Source organism: Balaenoptera acutorostrata, unplaced genomic scaffold, assembly GCF_949987535.1.
Source record: "Balaenoptera acutorostrata unplaced genomic scaffold, mBalAcu1.1 scaffold_608, whole genome shotgun sequence".
Taxonomy (NCBI): Eukaryota; Metazoa; Chordata; class Mammalia; order Artiodactyla; family Balaenopteridae; genus Balaenoptera; species Balaenoptera acutorostrata.
In genome coordinates, this window is record NW_026646374.1 from 121,591 (window position 1) to 143,066 (window position 21,476).

The 21,476-nt window shown below is 49.2% G+C and overlaps 1 protein-coding gene across 10 annotated transcripts in view; it reads right to left on the minus strand.

Annotated features, from left to right (window-relative positions):
- The window catches only part of LOC103020603 (ras-related protein Rab-7b), an 85,720-nt gene that overhangs the window by 46,351 nt on the left and 17,893 nt on the right, over nt 1–21,476 (minus strand). For 2 of the 10 annotated variants that reach the window (XM_057539562.1, XM_057539568.1), the window contains 5 exons: nt 16,847–16,972; nt 9,359–10,647; nt 7,660–7,776; nt 6,783–6,841; nt 5,512–5,796 (listed from right to left, as the gene is read on the minus strand). In XM_057539562.1, the coding sequence (XP_057395545.1) occupies nt 10,567–10,647; nt 16,847–16,972 (207 nt within the window). In that variant the 3' untranslated portion in view covers nt 5,512–5,796; nt 6,783–6,841; nt 7,660–7,776; nt 9,359–10,566. Of the gene's footprint in view, nt 1–5,511; nt 5,797–6,782; nt 6,842–7,659; nt 7,777–9,358; nt 10,648–14,050; nt 14,170–16,846; nt 16,973–19,928; nt 21,081–21,476 lie in introns of those variants that run through there. The other 8 variants (XM_057539559.1, XM_057539561.1, XM_057539566.1 and 5 more) reach the window with 7 other exon arrangements.

Below are 21,476 nucleotides of genomic sequence, written 5' to 3' on the forward strand. Positions count from 1 at the left end.
CCCGTCCCTACAGACCATCCTGCCTGGTCCTGGGGAGAGGGAGGAAACCGGAGGGGATGGGCGCTCTGCATGAGATTTAATTAGACTGAGAAGCAGATAGAGCAGATTCATATCACCAATATTCTTTCTTAAAGCTGCAATTATGCATCAATCATTCAATACCCCCCAAAAATGGAAGAAGGCTGTAGATTAAAACCGGAAAAATGAGGACCCTGGTTGAATCCTCACTCAAATAAACCAACTGTAAAAGTATATTTTTAAGTCAATCAAGGAGATTTGAATATAGACTGGTTATTAGATGTGATTAAAGAATTATTGCTAATTTTGTTAAGTTGGATAATAGTATTGTGGCTGCGTAATAAAATGTCCTTTGCTGGAGATGCACAGTATAGGGTAAAATGTCATGATATCTGCAATGTACTTTCACAAAAACTTCTTCAGGAAAATTCTTCAGCAAAAATGATCAAACAGATATGGTAAAATATTAAAAATCATTCACTGTAATGGATAATACATGGGACTTCAGTATACAGTCCTTTTATTTATATGTTGTTGATATTTATTGATATATATATTGATTTTATATATTATTATTATATATTTTGATATTTATATATTGATAATGTATAAATATGTAAATGTGTACATAAACATATAAATGTATAACAATAAATAAATAATACATAAAATCATTTTAATAGAAATAAATTTATAAAATATAAGAATGTAGATATAACAAATATGAAAAAAGAAAAAGCAAGTTTCAGCAGATGGCAGTAAATTGCTGGGTCTCCACATGCCTGCACCCCTGGCTCTGCTCCAGAGTACAGCAGGGAGCTGGGAGAAGGACCATCAGCCTTCACAAGACCTTCATAACTCAGTGGCTGGGACAATATCCCCTGCCTCATTTCCATCCCCCATGAAGCCCTATGTTTAATCAACGGGTGAAGCAGACACAGGCCTCCCAAAATTGTAAGGAGTCAACATGTGTATTTACAGTTTGCAAACTCCAAATCATCACCCTCTCCCCCACTAGAAGATGGGCCCTCCTTCTCCACACAGCTGCCACTAGTAAGTGACTACTGCTATCCTTCCCAAAGACTGCAGCTCAGATATGACAGGTACGCGTCAGATAGGATCGAAGGCAGGTGGGATTCAGGACGCTTCTCTCCATCCTTGTCTGTATCACACAGATGGGCTCCACAGTCACCCTGTCTATAACATGGAGCTGAGGAGCAGGGCAAAGGTGGCAGGTAGGTGTCCCCGCACTAGGTCCTTCCTGACACTGTCTGTTCTGCAGTGCAGAGAGAGGTTGTCAGGGTGGGGGGGTGTCTTGGCTGTCCCCTGTCCAATTACGTGAACTCTCGAGGTCAACCCAGCCCGTCAATCAAAGGGAAGGGTTCATGTATGAAGGGAGATGTCGACCGGGGGGCTGGGATCCCCCGTGGAAGAAGAGCGGAGAAGCGTGGGCTGGGGGGTGGGGTTTGGCCGTGTCCTGGAGCCACAGAGGAAGCAATGACAGGATCAGGGCCTGCGGGAAACTGGAACATCGAAAGCTGAAAAGATGCTGGGCATCTGAGAGGCTGCGCAGCGTGAGGCTTGGAGTGAGAGGCAAGAAGTCAGCCTAGGTGGCAGAGTGAGAACAGCTGATGCAGGACTTTGTACTGTGCCCCGCTGCCCCAGCCCGGAGGAGCGGCTGGCTTCAGGGAGGTGGTGAGGAACGGAGGGGAGCCCCGAGCAGGGCGGGGGCCTCCGCCAGCTGCGCCCCGGGCAGGACGCACAGGATGCCATGCGACCCGGTGCTGTCGGGACCTTGGTGGGAAGAGACCCCTGCTGCGTGTGGCAGGGCCACCGGCTTCTCCCAGCCCTGCTCAATGCTGCTTCTGCGATTGTGCATAACTACCGAGACCCCTGCTTGGGCCGGTGACGTGAGCAGAAAGCTAATAATGCGTGACTCGAAGCTCTCACGGGAAAGGGGACTTGCTAGAGGTGGCCTTGCTGGTGTGGAATTACCCAGAATATTCGATACCCCCTGACCACCTCCTGCCGTGGTGTCAGGTTCCATGCTCCCGGAGGTCTCAGTTGAGTCTGGGGGCGGCATGGTGGCGTGTGTGTCCTTACGTTGACTAGTGAGGAAACAAGCTCGGCCTTTAAGAGAAGTGGCGGGGCTCTGCAGGCGAGGGAGGATGGCGAGGAACAGAAGGAGGCTCACCCTGACCCCCACCGCTGCCTCAAGCCTCCTGCCGAGCTGCTTCACTCTCCTTCCGGAAAGTGGGGAACCCGAGAGCCGCCACAGACTCTCTGCACGAATCAAAGACCCGCCGACACGGGAGGCGGCCCTCTGGAGGCAATAACTCCCTGTGCTCCTGGCATGGGGGTGGGGAGGAGCCTGGGGAGGGAGCGGCTCAGCAGGGGACCCCGCAGGGGACACAGCTTCTCCTTCTCACCATCCCCCGCTCCAGCCCTTCACCCGCCCACGGAGGCTGGCTGTAACGCATCCAAACATCAGCACTTCCCCTCTGGGGCTGCCGGGAATTGCAGTGAGGGACCACTGCAAACCCATCCTCTCTACTGGGAAAACAAAGTGGGGCCCAAATGCTACAGTACCTCCTCATTTGCAAAGGAAAGGACACGGGTTTCGTTCATTGAGCACCTGCTCTGTGCCAGGCACTGTTCCAGGCTCTGGGGGAATTAGGAACACTCTGCATTCACAGACTGTCCACAGGAACAGGGAAGACGTGAAACACGTGAACGCAATAACGTGGGGAGGGCTCGGCCGGGGAAGCGCAGGAGCCTCCCTGGGGGATCCGCGCCGAGGCGCCACCGTCCAGCAGGGGCTGATCTTGCCTGAGATGCAGCCACATAGAGGGGCGATGAAGAGGCCACACCAAAAAGCAGCACCTCTGCTGCCTTAATTCAGGGGGCAGAAAGGAGCATACTGCAAACTCTCAGGTGTTTAAGAGGAAAACTATGCAGCGTTAAGATCCTTAGCTGGCCTCACACGCTGTACTGGTAAGAAGTCCCCAGAACAACACTTCCCTGAGACTGGGACCCCCAAAGCAAATCCATTTTGTAACTAAGCTGTTTTTTGTTTTTTGTTTTTTTGTTTGGTTTGGTTTTTTTGCTTACCAGACTATTCCCTGAAATAGCTTGTAGGCCTGAAAAATAAAACTACCTGTTGCCAGCTGATTATAACACAGTCCTTTCAATTTAGGCAGCCACGCTATATTCGAAATGTAAAGGAGAACTGCTTTGTAGTACTTTATTTTTAAACAATGGTGTGGGTCAGGGACTTGTACCCGGCTAGTGAGCATCAGACTAACACCACCTGGGCCGACAGGGGCAGGCTGGGTGGTATCCCCAGGCAGCCTGAGGGCAGCTGGACATACACCTGCTGGGTCCTGCTGATGACCCAGGTGATGAAAGCTCCCTCATACTTCTGACTACATGTGGAAGGACCTCTTTACTTCTGGGACCCACAGGCTGCCAAACAAATATAGCTCCTTCTCCACCCTCCAATGACTGAACTTTCCCTGCAGGGGCGCCGTCCCAGAGCCTCTCCCTGAGGGGTGAGATCCCAGAGCTCCCACAGCCCCCTTCAGTTAAGGGCCTACCCCTTCCCCCCGCTGGGCCTTGGGAGAGTTGAAGACAGCATTAAAGCTGACTGGTGTTCAGTCAGAATGGCCATCAACAAAAAGTCTACAAATAATAAATGCTACAGAGGGTGTGGAGAAAAGGGAATCTTTTTACACTGGGAATGTAAATTGGTGCAGCCACTATGGAAAACAGTATGAAAGATCCTTTAAAAACTAAAAGTAGAGCCACCATATGATCCAGCAACCCCACTCCCGGATATATATCCAGGGAAAAAAAAGAAAACACTAATTCAAAAAGATCCATGCACCCCAATGTTCATAGCAGCACTGTTTACAATAGCCAAGACATGGAAACAAACTAAGTGTCCACCAATAGATGAATGGATAAAGAAGATGTGGTTTATATATATATATATATATATATATACACAATGGAATACTGCTCAGCCATAAAAAGAACAAAATAATGCCATTTGCAGCCACATGGATACAATCAGAGATTATCATACTGAGTGAATTAAGTCAGAAAGAGAAAGACAAATACCATATGATATCACTTACATTTGGAGTCTAAAATATGACACAAATGAACCTATTTACAAAGCAGATACAGACTCCCAGACATAGAGAACAGACTTGAGGTTGCCAAGGGGGAGGAAGGGGGGAGGGATGGATTGGGAGATTGAAGTTAGCAGATGCAAACTATTATATATAGAATGGATAAACAAAAAGGTCCTACTGTTTAGCACAGGGAACTATATTCAATATCTTGTAATAACCTATAATGGAAAATAATCTGAAAAAAAATATATATATATAACTAAATCACTTTGCTCTACACATGAAACTAACACAATATTGTAAATCAACTATACTTCAAAAAAAAAAAAGCTGATGGCTGTTATACCATACTTATAAATCATGTTCCTATAAGGAACATTCATCCAGCTCTACTTCTGGAGGTCAAAAATTAATCCTTAATCAGACTAATAGAGAGGCCAAGGCATAAATGTGTGTTTTCTCTCCAGTAGGTCACAGCTATGGGCTGAATGGTTGTATCCCCTTCAAATTCATACGTTGAAACCCCACCCCCTAACGTGGTAGTATCAGGAGGTGGGACCTGGGGGGCTAATTAGGGTTAGATAAGGTCATGAGGGTGGGCCCCTCATGAATGGGATTAGCGTTCTTCCAAGAATCATGAGAGAGCTTGCTTCCCCTCTGCTCTCCACCCTGTGAGGACACAATGAGAAGTCTATAGTCTGAGAGAGATCTCCAGAACCCAACTATGCTGCTCTGATCTCGGACTTCTAGCCTCCAGAACTGTGAGAAAATGTGTCTGTTTTTTATAAGCCACCTGGTCTCTGGTATTTGCTCAGACAGCCCAAACTGACTAAGACACTCATCTTCCTGTACACTTCATTTCCAACATCTGCGTATGAGAGTCAGCTCTGTCTCCAACTACCCATTAGGACACTAGGCTATGGCACCTATTTTCTTACCAACAACAAAGATCGCTGTGTTCCGCCATGAGCAAAACTAACCTGAACTGCATTTCCCCTCAAGCTATTTGTCAGGTAAGAATTCCCCTCAGCAAGAATTTTCCTATCCTTTCCTTTCCTTTAGCCCATGCTGACCTGCAGTATAGCAATTTCTCCCGTCTGTGTGTGAGGAAGAAAGGCCTCTCCCCCCAGCAGACCCTCCCTGCGCCCTCCTCGGAAGGGCGGGAGCAGCTCCTTTCCTGAAGGCAGTCCCCGGAGGCAGTTTAATCTATAGCAGGCCTTTCCTCCAAGAAATTCACCCACATTTCCCATCTTTCAGCAGCTTTGGGCTGCATCATTGCTCAAGAACATCTTTTCTAAAGCAGGAACACCCCAGGGCACCCCCCAGATTACATATCACTAGAGGAAGGCAGAAACCATTTTGGCCCACAACTTTAATTAATTTCTGTCTCTCCATTGTGCTCTGGGATCAGCTTAAATGCTGCTGAAAGAGATCTCGGGCTCCCGGGACTGCTCCAGTGGGACAGGCCAGGATCTCAGGGAACAACAAACGGCAAGGAAGAGGTGAATAACCAGTGAATGCTCCCCTGAGGATAAATGTTCACAAAACTGTAAAGAAAGGGAGAAAAGAGGCAGGCAGGCTGGCAGGGAGCGTCACTGATGTCCAGAACCCTGGGTCAGACCAACACACAGCACAGCCACTGCAAAAGAAGGAGATCGGGGTGAGCTCAGGGGTCCTCAGGAGCTGGTGTGACTGCGCCAGAGGCACTCTCCTGCCTCACGTGGTATGACTTGCTCTAGCTGTGTCCTCCAGTAAGTGCCTTGCTCAGCAGGAGGAAGCAAGGAAAGCCTTAACTAGGTCACTACCCTCTGAGCCAGAGCCCCATGGAAAAGTGACTTAGGAAAAGCTTAGCCCCAAAGGGACTTCCAAAAGTTTCAGGTTCAACACTATTGAGCGGGTGTTTGTAGACATCCACAGACATGCTTCCAGGAAGGTCTTCCCTAGATCACTGAAAGGGGTCAATGACATTCCCATTCTAGAGAAGAAAAGAAGTGGTTGTACCCAGACAGTTAGGCAGGGCCAGGAATAACCTGATGCTCTAGTTCCTCTGCCTGAGAAGCAGGTCAAGGGCAATGCCTCCTGGCCTGGCCCCTCAGGACATGCCCACACCTGCATCCCCACAGGTCAATAAAGGCCCTGCTGCATAGGCTGCAGCCCTCCACAGGGGAAGGGCACGACGTTGTCAGCGTAAGACATTATGGGCTTTGTACACAGTAATTTACACCCATTTATTTTGCATCTGCACTCTACCTTGTTGCAATTTAATTCTTTGTTTCTGATATCCTTCTATACGTCAATCAAAGATGCCTGGTCCTAAAAGTTAGGCACTTTAAATTGTACCTACCACCCACAATTCCATCCAAATTAATAAGAGCTTGCATCCTTGAAATGATTTGAAATGTAACTGTCGCTTTACCTTTAAAACAACAACAATAATAATAATTATAAATAAAAATATTTGAAAGATTGATGACAATCACACTCCTCCTGGCAATGCCTGCCATAGAACATGCGTTGTATCCGCGTGGAAATAAGACAAGTCAGTGTGAATTAACAGCGCTCGGCATCAATACCATCCAAGAATGTTCAAGTACCATCAGCAAGCAGTTTATCAAAACCATTTACCTCTGCCAGAGAGAGCCGGACAATGCCATTCTGGTCCTTGTCCAGAAGGCTGAACAGTTCTAGAATGCCAGAGAAGGAATGAAGTCAGATGGGGATGTTCCTGGACTTTGGAACAGCCAGGGAGCCGTCTCTGTCCACCCCACCTGGTACCTTCCCCTGGCCCCTGCACCCTTCCCAGCTCCCACTCAGCTTCAGGTACCCCGAAAAGCTAGATCTGGATCCAGAGCCCAGGGTGAGGGTTTTAGACAGCAGATGTCCCCCTGCCGAATTAGACAAACTTCCAGATGTGAGCAGAGAAGGTCCTTTTGCCATCTCCCCCCTCAGAAGCTGTAGAAACTTGCAATTCTTTCAACAGAGGTAGGGGATGGGGTCGTGGGACAGAGGTGGTTGCCCCATTTGTGGGTAATCCAGTCCCTGAGCTTTCCCCGTTAGAATTGACACTTCCCAGCCCTCACTGGAAGGAAAACTCCCTCCCTTAATATGATACCTTAGCATGAGCCCAAGGGGGCACTAGACCATCTATAGGCTTCCAGAAGGGGACCCCTCTTCCCTCCCTGGGAGGTGACACACGCTCTCAATATGATCCCCATGGAGGCATAGATGTTAAAAGCCATTTAAGGACCGTTGCTGGGACTCATTCATTTGGCCCAGTGACTGCATGTAGTAGGTGCACAACAATCTTTTTAAATCTCCCAGAGGAGGCAGCACCTTAGGCGTGGCCAGCTTGGGCTTCCTCAGCCTCTTTAGTTTCTGCTTCCCCTCCCCCAAGGATGCCACAATTTCTGAAGCCTGTCTGGTTCCGCTTGCTGGCCCTGCCCCCTGCCCCTCTCCGCACCTCAGGAGAAATGAGATAGGGTTAAAGGAGAGAGTGACTCACTGAAGAGGGTCTCCAGGCGGATCATACAAGCAAGGAAGCTGTCAAAGTCGATGCCAAGTTTGCTGCATGCATACTGCATGGTGATGGTCTGCTGTACCTGGTTGTTGAGGGTGAAACCTACGGGCAGAGGGGGGCCAAGGTTATAGGTGCAGTGGGGGGCTCGGCCCTGTCTACAGCAGAAGTCAGGGCTGATTCAGGCCTGACTCTGCCCCCTACAAAAGATACCAGAAGGGTCTGGTCATCCAATCAGTCTCCTTATAGATAATCCTCAACAGGATGAGCCTTCTCCCTGATCCAAGAATAAGACCTGTAGCTCCAGCACTAACTCAGCTGTGCATCACATTGGCCACAGCAAGAAAAAACAGGGAAGGTGAGGGGACGGCCTCTCCTGCCCATCCCGTTCACAGCCCCGTCCACTGTGATTGCTGTCACCTTCCCAGTAACAGGCAAAGTCCTTGGAAAAAGTCTAAAGAATCCAGCAACATTCCCTCCTCCCCCCGCCTGAGTGAGCCAGAGCCCCCGAAGCAGCTGCTCCTTTAACCCCGTCCTGTGTGAGCGAAGAACAGACGCCCTCAGGCCACCTACATGCAGAGGTGGGTCCAAATCCAAAGCTGAACCCCGGGAGCTGTGCAAACAAAGAAGAGAAAGGGAAATCTCTCCCAGCAGCCTCAGGAGCAGCGGATTAAAGTTCCACAAACAACTTGATGTACCTGCATCTGTGGAATACCTGAATAGACAACAAATCATCCCAAATTGAGGAGGTGGACTTTGGGAGCAACGATATATATATATTTTTTACCGTCTTCTCTTTTTGTGAGTGTGTATGTGTATGCTTCTGTGTGTGATTTTGTCTGTATAGCTTTGCTTTTACCATTTGTCCTAGGGGTTCTGTCTGTTTGGTTTTTTTTTTTTTTTTTTTTTTTTTTTAGTATAGTTTTCAGCACTTGTTATCATTGGTGGATTGTTTTTTGGTTTGGTTGTTCTCTTATTTCTTTCTTTCTTTTTTTTTTAATTACTTTAAAAAAATTTTTAAATTATTTTTGTTTCTAATTTTAATTATTTTATTTTATCTTTTTCTTTCCTTCTTTCTTTTTTTCCCCCTTTTATTCTGAGCTGTGTGGACGACAGGCTCCTGGTGCTCCAACCAGGTGTCAGGGCTGTGCCTCTGAGGTGGGAGAGCCAAGTTCAGGACATTGGTCCACCAGAGACCTCCCAGCTCCATGTAATATCAAACGGCAAAAATCTCCCAGAGATCTCCATCTCAACGTCAAGACCCAACTCCACTCAACGACCAGCAAGCTACAGTGCAGCACACCCTATGCCAAACAACTAGCAAGACAGGAACACAACCCCACCCATTAGCAGAGAGGCTGCCTAAAATCATAATAAGGTCACAGACACCCCAAAACACACCACCAGATGTGGACCTGCCCACCAGAAAGACAAGATTCAGCCTCATCCACCAGAACACAAGCACTAGTCCCCTCCACCAGGAAGCCTACACAACCCACTGAACCAACTTTAGCCACTGGGGCCAGACACCAAAAACAACAGGAACTACGAACCTGCAGCCTGCAAAAAGGAGACCCCAGACACAGTAACTTAAGCAAAATGAGAAGACAAAGAAATACACAGCAGATGAAGGAGCAAGGTAAAAACCCACCAGACCTAATAAATGAAGAGGAAATAGGCAGTTTACCTGAAAAATAATTCAGAATAATGACAGTAAAGATGATCCAAAATCTTGAGTCCTCAGATAAATTAATCTTTTTACTGTTCCTGGAACACAAGTTTGTCCTCGATCTGGGGCCTTTGTCCTTGATGCAACCTCTCCTCAGAATGTTCTTTGTCAAGTTCAGGTGGCAGCCCCTTTCTCATTCTCTAGCCTTTGAGCCAATGTCACCTCCCCAGGGAAGCCTTCATGGACTACTTCGTCTGAAACAGCACCCAACTGTCCCTCTCTATCCCATTACCTTGTTTCACTTTGTTCAAGCACTTACCTGCTATTTGAAAATACCTGTTTAAATTCTGTGTTTCCTGCCTCTCTCCCTCGCCAGAATGTCGGATCCAGGAGAGCAAGGTTGGTTACATTTGTCACTGGACCTCAATGCATTGTACATAGTAGATACTCAAAAATACTTGTTGAAAGAATAGTAAATGTATCTCAACAAGAGCAACTGAGATTCAAGCAGAGGTTCTGGTCCTCAAAACCACACTGATGTGGGCAGGGCACATGTGACTCCCATTTGACAGATGAATAAGCTGAAGCTCAAAGAGAGTTATGGGAGTTGCCTGAGCACCAGCAGGGAGAAATGCACCAGTCCCCGGTGGGTTTCTCCTGCGCTCCCTCAGTCCTGCATTCTGGAGGGGACAAACGGGAGTGCCCCCGGTCTGAACAGCTGCTGCCAGGGGTTGAGGTAGACCCTCACTCCCTGGCCCCGGTTACGAGGGAGCCTGAGCTGTACCCTTGTCCAAAGCTGTGCTGTGGCTCTTGGGGGGTGTGGTGGTTGGGCTGAGGAAGGCCAGTCCGTAGGAGAATATAACAGGACTCCAGAGAGAGCGGCCTGTCTGCAGAGATGTGCGTTCTGGAGCAGGGGTGTGGCTGGGAAGGGCGTGTGGCAAGAAAGCTGGAGTCCACGAGGGAATCGTGACTCCTCTGGGGTTTGGCTGTGGCATCCGGGGTTTCATCCAGGCTCAAGGGCCCAGCCCCGGCCTCTCTACACTCAGCCTGAGGCAGGGCCGCCCTCTGGTTCTGGGTCCCGCGCAGATGTGAGGGATTCAGGGCTCTGGCCGCAGAGCCTGGACTGCCATCTGAGCTTCGGCGGGCAGTGGGGCTGTTGGGGGCCCAGGATGACCAGGCCTTGCGCATGCTCTGTCCCTGGGTGTGCAGAGCGGGAGTCTGGAAGGTCAGCAGCAGCTGCTCTTGGACTGGCCTTCTGGTGAGAGCTTGATGGAGTCTGTGAGGTAATTCTCTAAGACGCTTCGATACTGGAGAAGGAAAAGAGGAGTCAGCGTTTGCATCCTGGCAGGCAGAGCCCCACCTGCCCTCTATTTCTTAATGGCCAATGGTGGTCGGGCTTTCTGTTCCCCCACCTTGTGCAGCTGGGAAACTGAGGCCCAGGGGAGGAAGTCTTCCCTGCCCCCTCCTTCCTCACCTCCTCCTCCAGCTCCTTCCCAGGAGCCCAGAGCAGGTGGGCGGCTGCATTAGAGGCCCAGGTCTCCTGACCTCCAGCCAGGTCCTGTAAATTGCCATTCTCCAGAGGGGACAACTGAGGTGACGTTTGCCCTCAGGCAGAGATGATGACGGCCCACTCCTCATTTCTGCAGGAAACCTCTCCCTGCAAACGTCCCCACACCCCAACCTTCTCTCACCATGCCCACCTCTCAACCTCCCACCATTCTCTGAACTTCCCATGTCCAGGGAGCCCTCCCTAAAATAGACTCGATGTTTCTACTGGGCCTTTTTGCTTCTTTGCCCACCCTCCCAAAGTCTCCTGTCCCAATGATGTCCAGAGAAAGCCCCTTCTCAATCTAGCAAGCCACTCCCCACCCCGCTGGCCACTCCTCACCTATGACCCACCCAGCTTGGTTCAAGGGTGAGGGCGGGGGAGGGCATCCTTCCTCAAGGAGATGGGTTCTACACACTGAAGGGTCTCTTCTTCGAGGGATCACTTTCCTTGGCCAAGGCTCCCCCCAGTCTCCGAGCTCCCAGCCTTCATGTTCTCCCGGCAGCTGGTGGTGTGTGTGAGGGTGAGTGGGTAAGTGGACACGCTGGTGTAGACCTGAGCTGGACAGAGCCCCCTGTGGGGCTGCCTGTCTCAAGTGCCCCTCTGAGGGGACAATTTCCAGAAGAGCGGTTGTGCCTGCACTGATTTTTTTCTCCTCCATGGCTCCTGGGCTCCGGCCATGGTGCCCAGCTGGTGAATGTCAACCAAACCCTTAGTGCCGGTGACTCTGGACCCCAGGAGGCTGTGTCAGACCTGCCTGTGTCACCCTCATGATGGTCACCCCCCAAGACACATGAGAAGGTCCCCTGATGGCCCATCATTCGCTGCCACCACCAGACAGTGAGCAGTAGGTTAGCCTGACAGCACAGAGCTCAGGGCACCGGGCCTGGGACCCAGCCCTTCTTCCCACTGTTTGCTTCTTGAAGAGCCCCCATTTCTCACCCACTGCCTGGTAGGGTGTCCGGGCCAGCAGAGCACCAGCTACCCTTAGTCAGCCTGGATGATGGGCCTTGAGTAGCCCTCAGCAAATTCTTTGGCGCTATTAGAATTTTATTTGTTATATATATATATATATATATTTGCATTAGGAAAGATTAGTGTTGGGGAGTGGGGGGCAGTGTCTCCCAATGAAAGCCTGGCCCTCTGGGGATGTCTCCACACCCCAGTTCCATCTTCCCCTGCGCTGGGGAGGATCCTAGCCCACTGCTTGGCGACCTGGCCCCACGCACCACAGGCCTTCCCCAGCCCTTCACCCTGAAGGAGCACAGTCCTTCCCTGAGGTGCCTGAGGCTCCTTCCCCCAGCACTGCCCAGGTCTGCTGTGCGGGCTCGGGGCTGCACCGCCCGGGACACCATCCAGTCCTCCAGTTGGCCCCATCTGCAGGGCCCGCTCACTCCCCTGAGCTGGTTGTAGTTAAAATCCTGACCCTTCTGAGCCTCACAGGGAGGGACAAGGAGAAGCAGAGCATTACTGTTTAAGTCCCGTTTTAAGCTGACTGATCCACTTCTCCCAGAAAGACAGGCTTTTGAAAAGATTCTCTGATTTTTGTACTTTCCTGGTCCCCGTCTCACCATAAACATCAAAGAGACCTTGCCTGGGATCAGGAACTTTCCTAGCTGGGTCTTTTGGACCCAGGGGGCAGGGCCTGTTGATTCATCACCCCTGGGTATGCCTCACCCTCACATCCACAGAAGGCCCAGCTGGGATCATGAACAGAGCCCGTGACTTGTCCTCGATGCCAGCCTTTGGGAGGGAGAGTCTAAGCTGAGGGCTTTCTGAGTTGCTTTGCACTTTATCCGAGGAACAAACAGTGCTGCCTTTGAAGGTGTGAGAAATGCCCTCGTTCATTACACCGGCAAAGCCTGAGGTCTTCATGCCAGCTCTCTTCACCCAATAATAGTCACATCCTCCCCAGGTCCAAGTCAGCTCTGAGCTCTTCCCATTTACGACATCATTTCACTCGATAATGGCATCATCTCGCTCCTCAGGTTTCCTGCAAACCTTCCAAGTCACTGGCAGTCCATAATTAGATTTCCTGTGTAATTCTTTTCTCCAGACCCCAGTCGTCTTAGCAAGTATGTGCATGTCTAACTGTAAAGTAACACCATAGTATCCTAATGCATCATTTCAGTGGGGATGTGACTGTGGGAGTCTGTCTCTCCAAGCCTGGTCACCTCATAGCCCTGACTTTAGATCCTACATCCTGACGACTTCATAAAAGTCCTATAATTTCACTAAGCTTACCTGCCTGTCAGCCTGCTTCCCTCCCGGATATGGCAAGTTTGTCTTTCTCTAATTAATCCAAAAGGAACTGGGCTTCCATGCTGCAGCTCATGCCGGGCCTGACCAGCCCCAGCAGGGTTGGTATTGCCAACTTGGTAGAGCAAAATCCCGTCATCCCAAATCCCCCAAAGCAGGTGGGTGTCCCTTCTTTGATTATGAGGGCATTCTTAGTCATATTTTGGAATAACTAAATACCCTAATCCTTGAAGGTGGCCAGATTGGGAAACTAAAGTAACTAACTACCTTCTCTCCTTTCAAAATGTAAACCGAGTATCTCTTCTGGTGGTCTACCTGTAAGCTGCTGTTTCCATCCAGAGCTCACGGCAGAACTCAGACATTCCAAGGAACCTCAAGGAACCCCAAATGCCATGTGCTCCATTGCCTCCTCCTCTTGGGACGCTTTTGCTTTCCCCTCTTTTCTATCTTGGTCTATAGCATCACTAATCAATCATCCCTCCGTTTGCCAAGCTAGAAACCTCGGTATCAATCTCAACAGCTCCTGATTCCTTCTCTCCTACATTTGATAATCATCAACCCCTGATGGTTCTCCCTCCAAAGTCTCTTTAATCTATACCGTCCTTGCCATCTTCATCTTCTCATGTCCGGACCTTCTGAACCACACATCAAGCCCATCCTCCCTGCAGCATGAAACTTCCCTGCTGAAAGCCCTTAGCCATAGCTTTCATTTAAAAATAGCTACCTTTTATTTAATGCCTTCTCTGTGCTACCATGTTATTTTATTTAGCCCTGGCAACAACCCTATGAAGAAGATACTATTACTTGTACTTTAAAGGGAAGGAAGTGATGGCTTAGGGGAGGCTGTATGACTTGTCAGGGACACAGTGAGTAAGAGGTAGAGCCAGGATTTAAGCCAGACTCACCCGGCTTCAGAGCCCAGCTCTTCCCACCCCAGGCTGCGGCTCCCTCCTTATTCTAGCAGCACCTCTCACGTCTTCCTCTCCAAATACTCTGGGCTGGTGTGAATGAGCACATGACCTTCCTGGAAAGGAGGGGAGAGGTACTTGTAGGAAATGTCCCTGAAAACTCCTGTTTGATTTTAAAGTATAGATTTGGAAACTCCAGTTTCACCTTAAAAATCCATGTGAGAATTTACATTCTGTGCTCTAGTAATTATGTTTATTTTAGGGTGACATGTTTCTCTTCCAGATTTCTGAATAATAGAGACCTTGCTGGAAGATGCGCCCTGCCGGCCTCCAGGTCCCGACTGGGCCCCTGTGTGCCCTGGGAGTCTGGCAGCGGGTCTAGAGGTCATGGGCCTACAGCATGAAGTCCAAGGTCTGGTTGGGGCTCACCAGGCCTTCATGGTCTGGTGCTGTTGGCCTTGAGAGCCCCATCGCTCACCTCGGCCCAGCGGCCCCACTTCCCTCCATGCCACGGTTCTTCCTCTTACAGACGGAGCCCACAGTGGTCCCTCACATGAGCACTGTGGACTCACGCCTGGGCCTCTGCGACGCCCTTCTCTCCGCCCTTCTGCGGCTCTTGCTCATGCCTTCAACGGCCTACCATGTCCCCCATGCAAACTGCATATGACCTTTCAACCTCCAACTCACACGCCACCTCTCTGGGCAGGCATCCTTGCCCACCCTCGCCACCAGCACCTCTGAGCCACCTCGATGCCTTGGCCATGTCCCTTCCCCGCCCCGGCCCATGGCACTTACCTCACTCCATGACAGTCTATTTGTTTTCTTTTTTGTTTTGTAAATCTGTATTTTTTGTCTTTTCCATTATGGCCTATTACAGGATATTGAATATAGTTCCCTGTGCCAGACAATAAGACCTTGGTGTTTCTCCATTCTATACATACTAGTTTGCATCTGCTAACCCCGAACTCCCAGTCCTTCCCCCCCCTCCCCCCTCCCCCCGCTTGGCAACCACAAGTCTGTTCTCTCTGCATGACCTCCTATTTCGGATGCCTTACTCCTTTACCTGACCGTGGGGCCACTGAGGTCCACATCTCCAGCCCTAGCCTGACAACTCAAGAATGTTTATGGGATGGCATTATTTCCATCTTATGAGGAAATTGAGGCTCAGAAAAGTCATATGTCTTGCCCAGGGGTCCACTTGAAAGCATGTGGGCAGGATCAAACCCAGGTCAGTCTGACTGCAGGTATCACACCCGTGACCGCCAAACTTCTCATCAGTAAATTTCCCCCATCATTGTGAGGGACTGACATGGGGTCGCCAATCCATTCTTTTGCCAAGTAAGGACAATGGAAAAAAAAACAAGCAGACAAACTACCATCCACTAACATCACTGTGTCATAAAAGTGACACAGCAGGAAGGACATAGTTTCAAGAATGAAGGACACTCCTTCTCCAGAAAGGACAGAGGCTAACTACGCACAGACACTGGCTGGCTGTGGGCTGACGGAGCTTCCCTGCGACTAAGCACTTGGCGATCACTGCCCTGTGTTCGTGGAGGCTCAGTGATCACGCGTCACGCTACGAGGTCAAACAGCATCCCTCACCTTCCAGGGGACGGCATGAGCAGGCACGTCTGTGTTACTGACTGTGTGATAGAGCAGCACTTCTTGACCATGTGCTGGAGAGAGCCGCCCCTCTGCTTCCTTTTAACATGACACAGTGAGGGCTGGGGGCCAGGAGGGGAAGCATTAATAATAGCGCATGGGGGCAAACTCTGAGATTAAGGCAATGGGCTGTAAGGATGGCAAGCTCGAGCCCTCTCCCTGGGCAGCTGCTAGGGGTGGCTGCTGTCCCTCTCCGTTGTGGACAACCCGCAGGGCAGGGCCAGGCAGACCCTGTGACAGCAGGCCCTTCCACAGAGGGGAGCCCTCCGATTGCCCATCCTCATTCGCTCCTTTCCTCAATTCAGAATCACTGCCGTGATGACCTTCTCCCCATTTCTAAGAAGCCCACCTTGATTGCATATGGCAGAATAATGAAACTTGCTGAGCCCCTCCCCGTGCCAATCTCTCACGGATACTCTTCAGAGTTTCTGAACTCTATATCAGAATGGCATTAAAACCCTGCTAATACTTCCAGGTGGCCTTCCCTGGTCTTCCTCTTCTCTCTCTCCCCTGCAGTGTGGGCTGTGTGTCCCTCCTCTGGGGCCCCATCACCAGTCCTTGCCCACCATACAGAGCCTGCCCTGCAGCCACTCCTGGGCCGATCTGTCTCCCTTACGAGAGCAAGGGACCCCGGAGCCCTGGACGGGACCTGACACACGTGACATACTCAACACATGCTTGTTGAGAGACTACACCAAGTGGTCTACATCTATCCATCATTTTGATTGGAGGATGACAGCAACTCCCGCAGGCTTCATTATTCCACTTGGACCAATACTTGGCACCTTGGGGCTTCTCTCCCATCAGTGGGGACTGAACTAGAGCATTACTTCTCAAACTCTTACTAAATTAGAGTCTCCAGGGGTGAGGTATAGAACTGTTATTTTTTAGAAACTCCACAAATGATAATTAGCCGGATTGAGGGACCACTGATGATGGATTCTAAGAAAGCTTTATGCCTCTGGCATTCTGTGGTTACAGAATTGGAGTACCGTTGAGCCCATTCAACAACTAATTAATTAAGATGATGAGCAATCCTGTCCCACCCACGTCCCTCCCGATATATACTTTTCTGGACGCTCCTGAGTTCCCCCATCCTAGGGGGCAGCCCTGGCAGGTGCCACTCACCCTTGACAGAGCCCGACTGGCCAGCATCTCGAAGGCTTGTACCACATTGATGTCATTCTTGGCACTGACTTCAAAATAGGGAATATCCTTCTCTTTACACCAGTCTTGGGCTACCTCCTGTGGCACCTGCATGAGGGGAAGAAATGATCACTGTTCCTGTGTCCCCATCCCCACCATGATTATCACCATCACCACAGCCCCACCTTCCCCACCACCACTCTCATTTATTGAGAACCTTCCATGTGTCTGTAAGTTTACAGGTGTTATTATTATTTTTAAAATTAATTAATTAATTTATTTATTTATTTTTGGCTGTGTTGGGTCTTCGTTGCTGCGCACGGGCTTTTCTCTAGTTGCGGCAAATGGGGGCTACTCCTCGTTGCGGTGTGTGGGCTTCTCACTGCAGTGGCTTCTCTCGTTGCGGAGCACGGGCTCTAGGCACACGGGCTTCAGTAGTTGCGGCTCACGGGCTCAGTAGTTGTGGCGCACGGGCTTAGTTGCTCCACGGCATGTGGGATCTTCCCGGACCAGGGCTTGAACCCGTGTCCCCTGCACTGGCAGGCGGATTCTTAACCACTGCGCCACCAGGGAAGCCCCACGTGTTATTTTTTAACATAAGCCAATGAAGTGGCTATTGTTAGCTCCATTTTACACACGAGGAGACCGAGGACTGGAGTGTGTGGGGCTGAGCAGGGCTTGAATACAGCCTTGGCAGAATTAGAGCCCTCTGCACTATCCCATCTTCTTAAGGTCTACACTAGGAGCTTCCTACTGCCATTGACTCCTTCCTCAGTCCCTTCAAAGGGAGGTGGACATAACAGACACTAGCCAGGGAGGGAGGGCTTCCTTCTCCTGAGCTGGCTGACCAGGCCCACGCTGCTGGGCAGAGACTCAGGTCCCTGTTAACCCTTCTTCCCCAGGGTAGAGTCTTTGGAACAGTTGGTAAGCTCCCACTCTGGGCCAGATACTAGGTTAGACATCTGATCATATTTACTCACTTAATCCTCTAACAACCTTGTGAAATGGGTCTTTTTAGCTTCACTTTATAGATAAGAACACTGAGCCTCAGGGAGTTTCCGCAGCTTGCCTCAGATCACACAGCTAAGAAAGGCTGCAGCCAGCCACAGCTCAGTGCTCCCATGGCACCTGCGCTGCCCTCTTCAGGGCACTGCACAAGAATTGTGCTGCTGTTCTGTCTCTCCCACCGGACTGCAGGTTTCTTGAACTCAGGGTCAGGACTTTTAGCTCTTGGCCTGGCACCATGAGCCACTCAGTACAGGCTGAATGAATACGTCTCTACCCAAATGCAAACGCCAGTCACAGTTTGAGGATGTTAGATTGGAGAATGTTCTGGCAGCCCTGTGGGTTACTTCCAAAGACAATTGGTTCAACTGAGTTTAGTCTAATCAATTATTTTGGGGAAGAGGGAATGACCATATATTGATATTTGCTGTGCCTGATACTTTATAACCATTATTTCACTTTAAGGGAGCCAAGGTTTTTCTCCTGGAGAAAGAATCATTCTGCCCCTTTCCCTGAACCCAGGGCAGCCAGGGGGAGATCTGAGACTGTTCCTTGTCAAATTGTCTCCTGCAGGTTCTGGGAAGTCTAGCTTACTGGGATTAAAGGAACCATCACTGTCCCCTGTCTCTTTGGCCTTTGCTGTCCCGGCCTCAGGAGTGGCAGCAGGGCCCAGGGGCTCATGGCTCTCTTTCACAAAGCCTCTGTTGTCCAGTGGCATTGCTCTGGTATTGTGAGGCTCGCTTCCTAAGACTGGAGGGGAGAAACTGGGGTCAGCTAAGCAGTCTGCCCTTTGGGGAGCCCGGATGACACCTCTGGCCCCCCACGCTCAGTCTCCCCGGAGCTGCTGCACTTGAGCAGAGCAGGGAGAGAGTCCAGGCCCTGGTCTTGGCCTCTGATCTCTAAGGTCCTCCTGCCTTTTGGGGCGAGGGGCCCCCGAACTGGCCACGACTGCTCTCTTCTGTGGAGCATAGATGTCCCTGGTCTGGTGAGCATCCAAGAAGCCTCACAGCTCCGGGAAAATCCTGAACTATTTGGATGAAGAATCAAGGATGGCCACATGGCTGATTATTATTTTCCTCACTAGTAACACACAAATAAATAATCATTAGGAATTAACAGGTTGTCATAATACCTTGATGGCATCTTTGGAATCCCAAAGGTTTTGCATCTTTTAAAGTTCTTTAAAAGACCTTAGGGTGGGCTTCCCTGGTCGTGCAGTGGTTAAGAATCCACCTGCCAATGCAGGGGACACGGGTTCGAGCCCTGGTCCGGGAAGATCCCACATGCTGCGGAGCAGCTAAGCCCGTGCGCCACAACTACTGAAGCAGGTGTGCCTAGAGCCCGCGCTCCGCAACAAGAGAAGCCATGGCAATGAGAAGCCCGCGCACCTCAACGAAGAGTAGCCCCCACTCGCCGCAACTAGAGAAAGCCCACATGCAGCAATGAAGACCCAATGCAGCCAAAAATAAATAAATAAAAGAAAGAAAGAAAGAAAAGAAAAGAAAAAAAGTTAAAAAAAAAAGACTTTAGGGCAAGGACTGGACTTACCCTTCTCATTGCTCCCCCTTCTTTATATCCTGCCGCCGCCCCGCGGCCACCAGCTAATGAGCATTTTTCCGGGCACATCATCGGTGCTCAGGAGTTGCAGGAAAAATGGTAGTAAATTGCAATGAAGTCAAGTGCCTCTGATTCTCCAAGAGGCAGGGAGAGTCTTCATATGCTACGGCATGAGAAGCTGAAGCCCAGACTGGTGCCCAAGGTCACCCGGAGACAAAGCTAGGAAGACAAGCCCACACCTACAGCCCGATGACCTCTCTGTCCCTTCTCTACCACTGACAGTGACTGGGCCTGCCCAGAGTCCGGTTATGACAGACATTTTCTCTCACTTCTCCCGGCTCATTCTCTGTCTGGTTTTTATGGAGTGATTAAATACACACTCTAGAATGTCAGTTGAGATTGTGTTGCAAATTAACATTCCTTTTATATCCCCTCACCTCTCCCACTCAACCTCAGAATGTCGCCCTGCGAAGAAAATGACCCACACAGCACTTTCCCCTTCCAATTCTAGTTACAGCTTCATGATGTTAAAAATCATCTTGTCTTCTTTTATTTATAAAATAACAGCTATTTATAATTTAGGCTCTGACTGTGGAAATAAACTCAGGGTGTCAGCCGTGGGGACATGGGAAGTATGAAAATTTTGAAGTGTTACTTCCATTGATTTTGTTTTGGCTGACAACATACTATTAACATTTTACTTTCCCTGTTACAATTTGGCTTGTTCATCAGAGGTCAAATGTTTGACAAAATTAGTCCACTTTGCAGACTTTTATTTATGATGCTTTTCCATCTCACATGCATTTTTTTTTAATCAATAAAAATGTAATAGTATTTATTTATTAGAAGAGTAATACATGGTAAAAGTACAAAAAGTATAAAAGCATAAAATGTGAGGGCTGGTCCCTGTTCCCAGAGGTAATTACTGTTAATAGCTTCTTATGTACATTCCAAAAGTTTTATATTACGCAGCTTCTTAAATAATAATTTTTAAAAGTCTTGAACTATGGAAACATAAGTAAAAGAAAGCAAAATATAAAATTTATTCTTCTTAAGAGCAATTATATAAAATATGTATGTCTGTGCTTAAGGATTAAAAAATGTTTTCTATGATTTAAAAATTACAAACCTATTAAAGAAACCTTGGGAAATATATAAACCTGGAAGGGAAAAAAGGAATTACTGATATTCCCATGTGAATATCAACCATGTTAGTCTATTTCTGGCTAATCCTTTTTTTTTTAATAAATTTATATACTTTTAAATTTATTTATTTTTGGCTGCATTGGGTCTTTGTTGCTGCGCGAGGGCTTTCTCTAGTTGTGGTGAGCGGGGGCTACTCTTCATTGTGGTGCGCGGGCTTCTCATTGCAGTGGCTTCTCTTGTTGCGGAGCACAGGCTCTAGGCGCACGGGATTCAGTAGCTGTGGCATGCAGGCTTCAGTAGTTGTGGCTCATGGGCTCTAGAGTGCAGGCTCAGTAGTAGTGGCGCACGGGCTTAGTTGCTCCGTGGCATGTGGGATCTTCCCGGACCAGGGCTCAAACCTGTGTCCCTGCATCGCCAGGCGGATTCTTAACCACTGCGCCACCAGGGAAGTCCTTCTTACAATTCTTTACAGGACAGTTCAACCACTCTGGCTGACAAAATCTTTCCACTGAGAACAATGTGACACAGTAGAGAGAGACTCAGATTTGGAGTCAAAGTCCAAAGTTACTAGGTCAGCTGTAACTATGTGAGCTGAGATTATAAGAGTCAAGGTGACCAATCCCCCAAAAACTTTCTACGGGGTTTCATCAGTCATTGACATATAATGCGATCAATTCCCCTATTTCATATGAAGAAACTTTAAACACCAGATGTTAAATAAGGAAATATGAAATGGGGGGGGGGTTGGGGGGGGGGGGGGGGGGGGGGGGTGGAAAACGGAAAAATCAACTTCATTAAATATGAAAAATACTTCAATTATTCATTTGGTCAGAAGGTAGGTAATCAGCCCCCATAAAGTCATAATATATGTTCAGTTGGATTCAGTAAACTTTGCAGACTAATC